At 62.8% G+C, this 13,296-nt stretch overlaps 1 protein-coding gene across 1 annotated transcript in view; it reads right to left on the bottom strand.

Moving 5' to 3' along the window:
• RIMBP2 (RIMS binding protein 2) overlaps positions 1–13,296 on the bottom strand; it is an 88,905-nt gene that overhangs the window by 36,209 nt on the left and 39,400 nt on the right. Inside the window, exons 4-8 of the mRNA XM_012657652.1 lie at positions 10,257–10,461; positions 5,970–6,115; positions 4,762–4,838; positions 3,863–3,972; positions 1,891–2,703 (exon numbers count right to left, since the gene is read on the bottom strand). Coding sequence (XP_012513106.1) covers positions 1,891–2,703; positions 3,863–3,972; positions 4,762–4,838; positions 5,970–6,115; positions 10,257–10,461 — 1,351 coding nt within the window. The remainder of the gene's footprint in view (positions 1–1,890; positions 2,704–3,862; positions 3,973–4,761; positions 4,839–5,969; positions 6,116–10,256; positions 10,462–13,296) is intronic.

Here is a 13,296-nt window from a genome sequence, read left to right as displayed (position 1 = left end):
TATAGGAATAAATTAGATAATTTAAATGAAACGGAGAAATTCCTTGAAAAACACACTTACCAAAACGGACAAATGAGAAAATAGCAAATCTGAATAGCCCTATGTATATCTATTAAGTTAACTGAACTTGTAATTTAAAGCATTTCCACAAAGAAAACTCCAGGTCCAGACGGCTTCACCAGTGAATTCTATCAAACATTAAAGAGCTAAATAACACGGATATGACTAAACTCCTCCCAATATTAGCAGATGACAGAACATTCCAACTCACTGAGTCCAGCACAGCCCAGATACCAGAACCAAAGACATCGTAAGAAACTAAAACCAGAGACCGACATTCTTCACGCGTGTAGATACAAGAACCCTCTACAAAACATCACCAAACCTCCTCCACAACATACATAAAAATAGAACGCATCAGGATGGAGTGGGCTTCAATCCTAGGCGTGCAAGCTTGGTTTACAATTTCAAAAGCCACGTAATTCACCACGTTAATCGAGTAAAGAATATTTACATCTTGATGGAGAAAAAGTACTTGGCAAAAATTCATCCACTGTCGATAAAAACTTTCAGCAAACCAGGCAAAGAAAGGAAGTTCCTCAATCTGATGAAAGACGTTCACGAAAACTCTACGCGTAGTATCACAGTTAATGGTGAAACGGTGAACGACTCCTCCACGCTCTTGACCACTAACAGCGGGCAACTGCAAGTCCACTGGGCATCAGCGGAGAAAACACCAAGCAGCGGTGGTATTTCCCACTGTGAAATTCCGTCACGGAGACAAAGAGCTCTGTCGCTAGGCGAGACAGCACAGACGCTGTGGCTCGCTTCTGGGCGCGTCGGGGAGGCTGTTTCCGGAAGAGACCCGCCCTTGCACCGGCGCGCTCGCAGACAGCTCGTCCCCAGTGGACGCGCCTCCTCCTGGCTCCGTGACTCGGGAGCCCCGACCAAGACCAGACCGTGCTCCCGTGTTCCCAGGCACCGCATGTGTGCCCTGGCCGTACCCAAGGTCACATGGGGGGTGGGAGGAACATGGCACACGGTTTGACCATCAGTTCTGGAACACGCTGGCTGCACCCATGGCCCCAGCCACACCCTCTCCAGGTTATCCGCATCCTGGAGACCTCAGGGGACCCGCTCTCTGTGCCAAGCCCTCCCCTTCTCAGAGCCAGCCTCCTGGGGGCCTTTCTACCGTCCCCAGGGACACGCTCCTCCCCCGCCCCACCGTGAGTCGCTGTGGAGTCTCTGTGCGGCGTTTCTCATCTCCTCGCCCCGGCACCCAGCGCGAGGCTCCGCCGTGGGCAGCGGGGAGCAGGGGGCCCACCCCGCGCCAGCATTCACGCCGGTGCCCCAGCAGTTGGGGGAGATGAGAGTCACCACGTAACACGCGTGAACTGGCCCTTCAGACATTAGCTCCCTCTCAGACGAGATTCCCTCCTTAGAGCAGAGCCCGCCCCGCGTCCCGCCCTCCCGTGACCCCGCTGCTCCATGGGTCGGGCTCGAGGGGGTGGGCCCCGCGGATCCCGCAGAGCACGAGGACACAGAAATAGGCCACTACGCGTCGAATCGAGGGGCCAATCCTGCGCTAGGTGAACTCACGAGCAGACTCTGTGCCGTCGGAAACAATGACGCTGGAGGGAACAACCCAGTTGTTTGCAGAACGACTGACAAGTGAGTTTGGGGCGGGCTGGACTCATGAACTAGTCACGGAAGAGAAACCCGCCAGGGAGAGTGCGGGGACAGGCACTTCCAGAGAGGGCTGTGTGACTGTCACACGATTAAGAAGGGCCGGAGAGGAGACAAACTGCGTCCTGGGATGCTGCTGTGGACACGGCCCCTGCTCTACAACAGCCGCTCCCTCGGGGAGGCCCCGGAAGGGCCCGGGCTCACCTGCGGGCAGCGTGGAGAACTCCACGAAGGCCTCCTTCTTCTCCCTCTGCTCCAGCGGCAGCTGCCACGGCACCTGGTGGGGCTTGGCCAGGACCCGCACCTTGTAGGCCATGTTGGGCCTGAGGTTGCAGAGCTGGTAGCGGTACCTGGCGGCCCTGACGACGTCGAACTCCTCCTCGTTGAGGAAGATGACGTGGCCGTAGTTGCTGTTGGTGGGCAGCCAGGAGAGCCGGGCGGAGACCTGCGTGACGTCGTCCACGCGCAGCTGGGAGGGCGCCACCACCACGTCCCGGCCCACCAGCAGCGTGCAGCGCAGCTCGTCGGAGCTGCCCCTGCTGGTGACGCACTGCACGGAGATGCGGTAGGTGCGGGCGGCCGTGTCGAGCTTCTCGATGAGGGCCTTGGTCCTGCTCCCCAGCGCGAGGCTGGCCCGCGTCTCCCTGTCCACCAGCACGTTGTAGCCGCTCACGGTCCCCCACCCCGGCGGCACAGCCGGGGGCTCCCAGCCCACAATGACACTTTTGGCGAGTTGTTTGATGAGGGTGATTCTCCGAGGGTAAGGCACGATGTCTTCTCCGACGTCGTCGACGTCCAGGTCCAGCGTCCCCGCGCCGTTGTCCGTGACGCCCGAGTCCATGCGGGTGGGCGAGTGCAGGTCCAGAATGTTCTCCCCGTCCAAGCCGACGCCGGAACGGTTGATGAAGTTCTGGTCCTGTTCGCCCCCCAGTGTGCCGGCCACGCGCGACTCGTTGTCCTGGACAAAATCCACGAAGTTGGAGGGCACCAAGCCCCTCTGTCCATCCAGGAGCTCTCCTGTTGGGCACAAGGACAGAGTCGTCACCCAGCAGGCGTCGCCGTGGGGCCCTGCCCCCTGCAGCACGCTACCCGCCCCGTCCCAGTCCTCAGGACCACGCGGCAAAGCAACGGGATCGTCCCGGGATTCCTCAGCTCGGATGTCACCTCCGTACCCGTGACTCAAAGTAACCTCTCCACCTCCTCCCTCCATCCCTCCACGATGCTCAGGCGATCTGACACCGTCTGTACGTTCGTCTGTGTGCGGGCGGCGGCTGCCCCTTCCCAGCCAGCATGCTCCGCGAGGGCAGGGGCCCCAGGACTACGGGATGCCAGCCCCGCCCTGGTTCTGCGCAACTGGCTATCGTGCAGAACCTGCCAGGCTTCTGCGCACGGATGTCTCTGGAGGCGACCTGATCGCACCCCAAGTAAACGCCAGCGTGACAGCCGGGGGCTCCCGTCAGCTCCGTGAGGTCACAAAAGAGAAACCCGCTAGTTTAACAAGAAATATTCCCTCTGCTCAGGGGAAACGGGAGAAACCAGGCCCCTTCTGTCTGCACGGGGCGGTTGAAACGTTCAGGGAACTGCCGTGTCAAACCCTGTAGAATGTCGGTTACGGGGCTGCGGGTGCCGCCTCGCGCCCGTCCTCGAGCTGAGAGGTGAGAACGGGTGAGGCCGTTCAGCGGGGGCTGTTTCCAGAGTTCGCATTGTGAGGGGGCCCCGAGAGAGCGGGGCAGGACACGGGCCCCGACCCCCCGAGTGGACAGCAGAGCCCCCCGTGATGGGACCTGCCCTCTGCAGGGGATGGAGCCACTCTCCTGTGAGGTCCCCTGCAGCGGAGGGGACCCCGACGGGGAGACCCGGGGTGCTGGCGCTGTCGGGCGAGAGCCGGAGAGACCCCCTTGGAAGCCGAGGGCCACAGCCCCGCGCGCCTGCCGGGCTCCGCGGAGACCGACGTCGCAAACACGCCCGCGTGTCAGGGGCCTGCCTGAGCCCAACGCTGGAAACCCAGCCCCGCTTCCTCGCTGGTCACCTAAGGGGGGACCTGGGACGGTCGAGAGAGGGGGTCGGGGCAGAGACGTGCTGGGAACCCGGCCCGTCTACCGGGGACCAGGACGAGTTGGTCTGGGGGGTGGACCAGCCCTGCCTGCGTCAGCCACAACCACGGCCCAGCACACACCTTCGTAGAACCCGTCCTCGTCCATATCCCCGTAGACGTAGAGGTATTTCCCCGCCGTGAGTGGCAGCTCGGCTTCCGGGTTTTCATTCGGCCCGTCGAAGGGGTTGTAGCTAGAGGAGGAAACGCAAGGCTTTCGTCAGAGGCCCTGCCTGCAGACGCCGGCTGGGCTCACAGACCGCCCAGGGCCTGCGCTCCGCCAGGCGGCCACACCGCCTCTCCCTGTACTAAGAACTCACAAACCCTCACGATAGTTCCCGCCGTAACCGCAGCAAGATGCAGCCTGGGGCGCCAGGCAGCCGCTGAGAACACCGGGGCACTGCCGGGCGGCTCTGGACAGCGGTCACCCCGGCGACTTCCGTCTGCTGCCTGTCGCGGGCTGAATGGTGCCCTCCCCGAGAGACGCGTTCACGCCCTAAGCCCGGTGCCTGTGAACGTGACCTTTCTCGCAAACAGGGTCTCTGGGAACGTGAGGGAGTCGGGATGAAGCCGCACTGGAGCAGGAGGCTCCGACCCAGGCACCGTCCTTATGGGAAGACGGGGGAGCCACACGGACACACAGGAGGCGGCCACGTGAGGCGGGGACAGGGAAGGGCATGAGGCCGCCACGAGCCCAGGAGTATTTGGGGCCCCTGGAACCTGGGAGGGGCGAGTGGGGCAGGGCCTTTGCGGGAGTCTTCAGAGGTCGCGGCCCTGCCTACGCCTTGACCCTTGACTTCCGGCCCCCAGAGCGGCGAGAGGACAGATCTCGCCATTCTGAGCCACCCAGCCCGTGATCAACGGCCGCTGCAGTGTGGGACACAAACACGCTCCCACGGCCTGTCCACCGAGTTCCCCGACCTGTCACCCCCCCCCTGCTCGAGCGTCCGCGCTCACGGGCGCAGAGAGGGCAGCGTGCTCACCTGTAGCGGGCGACACACAGGTGCACCTTGCCCGAGTATCTCTGCCTTGAGGTGTTGGAGTTCCGCTCATTCTCCATCTGGGGAGACACAGACGGTGTCCGGTCATCGAAGCTGAGGGGTCGTGTCTCACGCCCGCCACGCACAGGAAAGCCTCTCACGGGTCTCCCTGGGCTTTGGGGGGACGGCCTGAGACCGCGGACCCCGAGATGCCCACACTGCCCCTCGGTGTGGACGCCTTACAGGGAAGGGTGTCGTGGGGAACCCAGACTCCAAAACTGAGTGACACCTGGGGCGGGGGCTCCCCCAACCCGACTCAAGGCACGAGATTGGGACCGTGCCAGGCCCCATGGAACACACGCCACTCGGCGTGCTCTGCCCGCCAGGGGCTGGGCCCAGGAAGGAGACCACCCACGTGTCTGGCGGTGCCCAGGCTCAGGAAGGCTTTGGGGGGACGCGGCGTGAGGGGCTTGTCCCCCAGGCCACCACCCTCTCTCCTCACCGCTTCGGGGTTTGCAGATGGGGACCCCACCCCCGGGTGACTCCGCAGGGTCTCCGGGCAGGAGTGAGCTGGGTGGCAGGGTGCACGGCCCCTGCCCTCACAACCCTGCTCTGTCCCTCCCCGTAACACACGCTCCCCGTGGAAGCTGGAGTCGTCGTCTTAAACAGAAATTAGACCACGTCACTCCTGCCTTCAACCTTCCATAGCTTCCCGCTGGACTCGGACAAGAATCCGAGCGTGTCCTCTGGCCCACGGCCTCGGCTCGACCCCCGCCCGCCCACCTCCCAGCTCCTGTCCAGACACACGGGCGTTTTCCAGGCCCTTCCATCCACCTGCGCCCAGCGGCCCTCGGGGGCCGCTCCTGCATCTGAACGGGCTGCTCCCTGCTCCTCCCCGGGCCACGCGGCCCTGTGGCACTAGCTTCACACGCATCACGATCTGTTTCTATGCGCTGACTCACTGGTCTGCCCCCAACCCTGCTGGAACCACCTCCGTGGGAACGGGAACCTCATCTGCACGGCCACAGTGGGGTCCCCACGTCCTGGCATTAACGACTGGCTTGGGGAACAGAGGGGAGCGAAGGGCAGAACCCGGGAAGCAGAGGGGAAGCGGAGGGGCGGAGGGAAGGAGGGAAGGAGGGAAGGAGGGGCGGGTCCACCAGTGACCACACCGGACCCACACGGGATGGCCCCGCCAGGACAGGACTCACGTCTGACTCAAATCTGCATCGTGGGCTACCGGATCTCGACAGAAAGGTGGGCTTGGCGGACAGAGGCTCCGGCTTGTCACCGGGGAGTGGGAGGGGCCGGATATATTCGCCAATCGCAGAGCCGCTTCCGACAGCGCTCCCCTGACCTGGCCACAGACATTGAGACAAGTTGGAAAAGAGATGAGAGTGCGTCGGTCATTCGACTCCCAGGCCCTCTGCCCTCTCTGGGGACGGCCTTTGGTTGTCACCTTGGGGTCCCTTGTCTCCTTCTTTTAGTCTACATAGGCCACACCAACCCCACCCGGCTCTGGGCCCGTGTGCCTGGCAGGGCCCACCCTGGCTGTAATGACTGTTTGGCGGCAGGTGACGAGGGAGAGCCCAGAGAGAATTTAATGGGAGTCGCAGGCAGAGAGGCTCCTCGTTTCCTTGGCTTAAATCTGAGCAGCTGCAGAGCTGGGAGATGCCGAGGGAGGAGGAAGGTGCGGGTGAGAACAGACCTACTTGAGAGAGGAACCCCAAGACAGACGGAGAGAATGTGGTCCCAGCAATAGGACTGGCGCCCCTGGATTGAGCCGTACCTGAAGCCACCCACCAGCTCTTCATCTACTCTCGACACAGACGAGTTCCTTTCTGCTCACACCAGTTTAGGTCGGCTTTGCTGTCACTTGTGACCAAGAGAGTTCTAACGGGCCAAGAGGCCGGGTTCGTGGCTCAGAAGTATTTTTGGCAAGAGACGTGCAAGGACTGAGGTGGCTCTCTTCCCACCCCGTCCTCAGGGTTCTGCAGGGGCTGCTGCCCCGCCCTGGCTGCCTGAAGGGAGAACCGAGCGCTTTGCTGCTGCCGGCCTGGACTGCGGATTAAACGCAGGTGTTTCACTCAGGATCCGGGTGTGGAACTCAGAGGCTACGGCCCCCCGGAGTCCCCGCTGCCCGGGCCACGCCTCGTCTCTCTCCGCAGCGGTCACGCCACGGGGACGGCCTTGCTGAAGAACACGAGTCACGGAGGCCAAATCAGGAATAAAACCGGTTGGACACGGCGCGGGCCGTGCTCCAAGGCAGGCTGCCCTGGGGCCCCCTCGCAGGCCCACGCTGTGGGGGTCAAGTGAACGGCCAGACCGCGCCACGGCGGGAACTTGCGCCGAAATAGCACAGATGCAGGGGCCCCTGCAGAACGCCAGGCTGGGGGTCCAGGGCTTTGTTCGCTGCCGCGGACCCCCAGCGCTTGTAACAGCATTTGCATGCAGCAGGTGCTAAATGTTTGTCGGATGACTCAGCTCCCAGAGGCATCAAAAAGCCAGCCGAGCCCAGGGCCCCTTAGCGCCTCAGACCAGCGACGCTGCTGCCCTGCCCCTCAGCAAGGGCGAGCGAGCCCCCCGCCATGCGGCTCTTGGGGACCAACGAGCTGTGCGGGGGACGTCACACGTCCCACTTTGGGGCCAGAGCCACACTTCCTCCCCACACGATGGCACAGGGAACGTTCCAGAGAGAGGAGACCCTTCTCCAGTACTTGTGAGTGACGGTGACGTGCCTCCCGTTCCGTGGCACCGAGAGGGACGTGCGGCAGGACCGAGCCGTGCGCCTGTGCTGTCCTGAGCCTGAGATCTGGGGCTGTTTGTTACCGCGGCGGAACGTCACCCATCCCGACTGACGGGACGGCGCAGCCGACAAAGGTAATGTGCGTGCCGCAGGGTCCCCTGGCGCAGGCGTGTAACTCTCGCAAATCCCGTTCTCTGGAGGAAAACAACGTGGCCGGCAGGGCAGATTTTCACCTGCCGTCATCCTCGATGAGCGAACGTGAGATCAGAAACGAAACCCCGCGGTCGGCGCCTTCGAGTGGGGCTGGTCCCCACGTGCCTGCCGTGGACGTGGCACTCTGGCGATTCTGACCCTCAAGATGGGTGTTTCCTAAAAACACGGGTACTCAGCCCAAATCGATGGCTCTATCTGGAGTTTCACCAAAGACCCTCAGCTCCCACCCAGCGGGCAGGCGGGCCGTGCCCTGGGATGGGGCAGGGACATGGGGCAGGCCGCGGTACCTCCCCGGAGATTTCCAGGGAGATCTTGCTCACGTGCGACTCCTGCCCTGTTCGTTGGCTGTGGAATCCGCCCTCGTGTCAGACGGGCCCCGGTACGGAACGTGAGTCCCGCCACGGCTCACGCTCAGCCCTTTGCGGCCCGCCGCCCCAGGCAGGAGGAGCGGGCGGCGCGTCCGTCTGGGTCGCCTTCTTGGACGCTGCGGCCAGCCCCGCGCTCCTCCGCCACCCTCGCCGCGGAGAGGAAGATCCGCGACCGATGGACGGATAAAGGAAACGCGTGTGCACGGGACGGAACGTCACCGGCCGCAGGAAAGGACGCGCTGCCGCTCGCGGCTACTCCGAGGACCCTGGAGGACGCGGGCGGAGCGACGGAGCAGTCAGAGCCGCAGGGACTCGGGGGCGCGCGGACGCGGGGTCTAAGGAAGCCGGAGCGCTGGCGGCTGCGGGCGCAGGGCACGGGGCTCCCGTCGCACGCGGGTCTCTGCCGCTGGCGGGAAGAACACAGGGGGGATTTCGGACCCTGCGGGGCAGCTCTCTGCGGGGCTCGTCCCGCGCGGCCACACGTGTCGCCACGGTGGGAGGGGTCACGCTGCTGGGCCCGCTGCGGGCGAGGGACAGTCTATCAGACGCGCTGGGTCAGTCGGGACATCCACGCGGTTGCTGCGCGGAGGTGGCGGCAGGTGCCTCTTCCTCTACCTGCCCGGCTCCACGTGCCGCTCGGCTTCTGTTTTCATTCAGCGTCCGGTTCCTGTCGGCACCAGTCGGACCCTGTCCCAGATCACCCCCGGCCGCCACGCCCGGGCACGCCACCGCTCCTGCCCACAGGAGCTGCGCGCGAGCGTCACGCGTCCTCGCGCCGTGCGGGCGGCTGGCCTCAGCGAGTCCTGCCTGCGAGGCTGGGCCTTGCCTGGTGCCTGGAACCAGCTTCTCAACGCGCCCCGCGCTGATGGGAGACACCCAGACCGGACAAGCCACCGCGCGTGCACGACACGGCTTTCCTGCCGGGGTCCGCAGCCTGGGCAGGGACAGCGCCCACGTGGTCAGCAGCACGGCGGGGCCGGGACTCTGCACGTGCATTTCTGTCCTGGGAAGAACCCAAACAGTCCGACCCCCGCCATCTCCCAGGTTCCCCGGCTCAAACGCGGTTTCCTGGCAGCTCGGCTCGGACCCTTCTGAAATGCCCGTGTCCCTCTCGGCCTCCTCGCTCCGTCTGCACCGAGGCCACCCGGTCCCTTATCGTCCATCCCCGCCCCCGACAGGAGGCTCCACACGGGCCCGAGCGTCTGGTGCAGCCTGTGCTGGGTCAGCGTTGGGGACACGTCCATCCTCCCCAATCCTGTGTTTCACGGTCCGGGATCCAGCCGGCACGCTCTGCTCGTGTGCGCTGGGAGGGAAGGGCGTGGCAGCGCAGAGAGGTGGCGGCGATGTCACTCACCAGGATTCGCGCATCATCGCCCAGTTTTAATAGGAAAAAGTGCCAGGCAGCACGCGGCGTGCGTTCCGACAAGCACCAGGAGAAACGTGGAAATTCTGTTTTGTGGAATTCCACAGTGAGGCTCCAACGCTCCTCTCCTCTGAATTTCAAAGAGCTCAACCTTTGAAACAGGGGGGCAGGCCCGGCCGTGAAACCCGTCTAACCTCCGCGCATCCTGCTCAACGTTCCGCGAGAGAATGAGCCACCTCTAGTGGCATCTAATTAAATGACGCCTGTGACGGTCTCGCCTGTGACCGGGACAAACGTCCCCCACACACAGGCAAAGTCAAACCATGCTGTCCTCTCTCCGCTCCCCTCACAAAACAGGAGGGCGGGGGCTGAAACCCATCACCGCCTCTGTTGGATCCGAGTCCGTCCCAGTGTCATCCGCGGGTTGTGGGGACAGGAAGGAAAACAATGAGAGCAAAGAAACGAGCTTTGCAGAGCGCTGGGGGGACCCGGCCAATAGATCCTCGCACAGCAGCCGCCACTGTAGCCTCTACAGCCAGAGTCCTGGGTTCAAATCCAGACTCAACCCTTTATCCCCACACATGCGCCTTGGTTTTCCTCATCTGTGAAATGGGCCTAAGAACGTTGTCTCTGGATTACACTTGTTGATACCTGTGAAGCGCCGAGAACAGGGTGCTGGTCCCCCCGTGTGACCTAACCCTAAGGACTGCTGTGACTGGTCCTGTGCCCCTGCCAGGTGTGGGCACAGCCTCAGGGTGGTCCACGGCCATCCCCCCAACAGCGGGGGCAGGGGAGGCCCAGCGCTTACCTTTGCTGATGGACGTGGCTAGTCCGTTCATGAACTGGGGGAAAGGCTTGCTGGGGGCCGAGGGGACATCCGGCGGGGCCACTGCACTGCTGCGCAGCAGATCGATCTTCCCCGCGTGCTGCCGGAACTTCTCCAGGTCCCGGGACAGCAGGCTGAACTGCTCACTCTGGGTCCGGCATTTCTCCTCCAGCTCCCGGACCTTGGACTGGACGACAGATGCGGGACGGCGTGAGCAGTGGCATTTGTGGGGGGACGTGTGGGGGCACGTTCATGTTGCACATATGTGTGTGTGTGTGCACCTCCTGTGAGTGCTGTGTGCGTGATCATGTATGTGCACGTGTGTGTTGTGTGTGCACGAGCATGCATATGCACGTGAGTGTGCTGCATGTGCATAAGCATGCACGTGCACGAGTGTGTATCTGTGTGCATGAGCATGCATGTGCATGTGTGCTGTGTATGAGCATGTATGTGTACGTGTGAGTGCTGTGTGCATGTGTGCATGTGCATGCATGTGTTGTGTATACATGAGTATTCATGTGCACGTGTGTGAGTGCTGTGTGCACATGTGCATGTGCATGAATGTGCTGTGTATCAGCATGCATGTGTACGTGTGAGTGCTGTGTGCACGTGTGCATGTGCATGCATGTGTGTGTATACATGAGTATTCATGTGCACATGTGTGAGTGCTGTTTGCACATGTGCATGTGCATGAATGTGCTGTGTATGAGCATGCATGTGCATGCATGTGCTGTGTGCATGAGCATTCATGTGCACGTGTGCTGTGTGCATGAGCGTGCATGTGCACGTGAGTGCTGTGTGCACATGTGCATTGCATGAATGTGCTGTGTGCACATGCATGTGCACATGTGTGAGTGCTGTGTGCACGTGTATGAATATGCTGTGTGCATAAGCGTGCATGTGCATGTGTGTGGTGTGTGCATGTGTGTGCACGTGTGCAAGAGCATGCTATGTGTGCGTGTGCCTGTATGTTATGTGTGCAGTGGGGGGCTGCTCCCACCTCCACAGGAGATCCGTGTCTGACAAACCCAGCTTCCCACGCGGCCTGGCTGTTGGCCAGCATGAGAAACCACAGGTGCCAAGAAACCCTGCGAACACGCAGCTCCCAGCCAACCACGGATTGTTCTGGGCTCCGTGTGCAGCCGGCACTTTGTGGTTGGCACGCCTCGCCAGAGCTGCTTGAAATTTGGTGTGTGAGGCAGTGACACAGCCCACCCCGGAGGAACAGCTCAGTTGCTAACCCACTGATGCGTTGTCTTCTCCTCCCGGGCACCTGCCCCTGGCCCCGCAGAGCCCGCACCACCACCGTTCGGGGCAGTAAGAGGGAATCACTACCCATAGGATTTGGTTAGCAACGTCAGTGCACTTGCTGACAACACAGAGACGACATCTACGAGCCCTAGGGAAGGGCAAGTGCTTCCCTCGGGGACACAGGTAGGACAGGGCAGCCCAGCGAAGCTCCCTCCTCGGGGCAGGATGGCTGGGCAAACCGAGGCTGGTCTTGGGACAGCTCTGGCCTGTGCGGGCTTCCTCTGGGGCCAGGGTGTGTGAGCGAAGCCGCCCTCTCCCTGCCCTGGGCACCTGAGGCCTGCGAGGCCACCTCCTGAGACAGGGCTCCCGGCTCCGGGCACAGAGGTGCACACGGGAGGCTGCGGGGGGCCCACTCTCCTCACCTGCGTCCCTCCCTTCGCGCTGACCACCCGAGGTCAGAGCAGCTCCTGGACTGTCCCTCATCTGCCTCCGCGACCGCGCTGTGAGCTCCACGCTTTGCTTCCCGTTCACGGTGCGTGTCAGTGCCTAGCACGGACCCAGGCACACAGCAGGTGCTCCATAAGTGTGTGCTGAGCCCTTGAGAAGAGGGGAGCCCTCAGGTACGGAGCATGTTCCTGGTGGCAGCGGCTCACCCGGGGCCCAGGCCTCACTCAGGATGGCCGGGAAACCCCACGAAGTGTCTCCGATTCTGTGCACTGGGCCTCCCTGGGGAAACGTCGGCTCCGGGACAGCAGGACCTGTCTGCCTCTCCCTGCTGCATCCCGGCACCGGACACGCCTCGTACCAAGTCAGCGCTGGGGAGGGACACGCCCCTGCCCCTCCTCCTCCTCCTCCTCCTCCTTCATCCTCCTCCTCCTCATCCTTCTTCCTCCCCCTCCTCCTCCTCCTCCTCCCCCTCCCCCAACTCCGCCTCATCCTCCTCCTCCTCCTCCTCCTCCTCCTCCTCCTCCTCCTTCCCCCCCTCCATAGGCTTCTCAGCTCCCTGGTCCAGAATAAAGTGCCATTTACGTCTGAAATCATGGATTTCTATAAACAACCCTCACAAATACTGAGCCTACGATTAATTTATTTGATTCGTTAACAAAACCATCAGCAGCATTCTTTCCAGAAAGCTGAACGGGCTCGGCCGAGCTAGCTGTGTCCACTGAGGCAGGCGCAGAGCTGCGCGTCAGGGGCCCAGGGCGCAGGTGGGCACGTGGACGGCACCCAGAGGGACCCTCTGGCCCAGGGGCAGCCCGGGCCCCAGGAGCAGGGTCTGCAGGCGGGACGGCGACCTCAGCTTCCTCGCGGCCCGGGGCTCTGGCTCCGCCCGCTCAGCCCCAAACAGCCAGGCCCTACTGAGACACTGAAGTCACTCCCATCCTGAGGTTGCGGCCACTCCCTCATCCCCGAGGGCATCTTCCTGCAGGGTCTGTGGTCAGCGAACCGGAGAGAGTGTGGCCCTGCGGGCGAGGGCGGGTCAGCGCTCCGGGTGGGCAGGCTCCGGCGGGACCACAGACCGAGGCGCAGCGTGGGCGTGTGCAGAGGCCGGGCGTGAGGCTGCAGGAGCTGGCGGATGCAGAGCCCGGGCAGCTGCTCTGCGAAGCCAACTCCTCCAAGGGTGCCCTGAAGAATCAGCCACGAGGCAGCCGACGGGCACATGCGAAGCTCACAGCACTGGGGCTCGTCACGGGCAAGATCCCTGTCCAAGAAGCCCAACCCCCACATGCCTCGCGTCGTCACTGGACACCACTGCCAAGTGCTGCGGTCC

The sequence above is a fragment of the Propithecus coquereli genome, unplaced genomic scaffold (assembly GCF_000956105.1).
Source record: "Propithecus coquereli isolate 6110/MARCELLA unplaced genomic scaffold, Pcoq_1.0 Scaffold556, whole genome shotgun sequence".
NCBI classification, from domain to species: Eukaryota; Metazoa; Chordata; class Mammalia; order Primates; family Indriidae; genus Propithecus; species Propithecus coquereli.
Note: the sequence above shows the minus strand (reverse complement) of the source record. Positions and strands in the feature narration are given on the sequence as shown.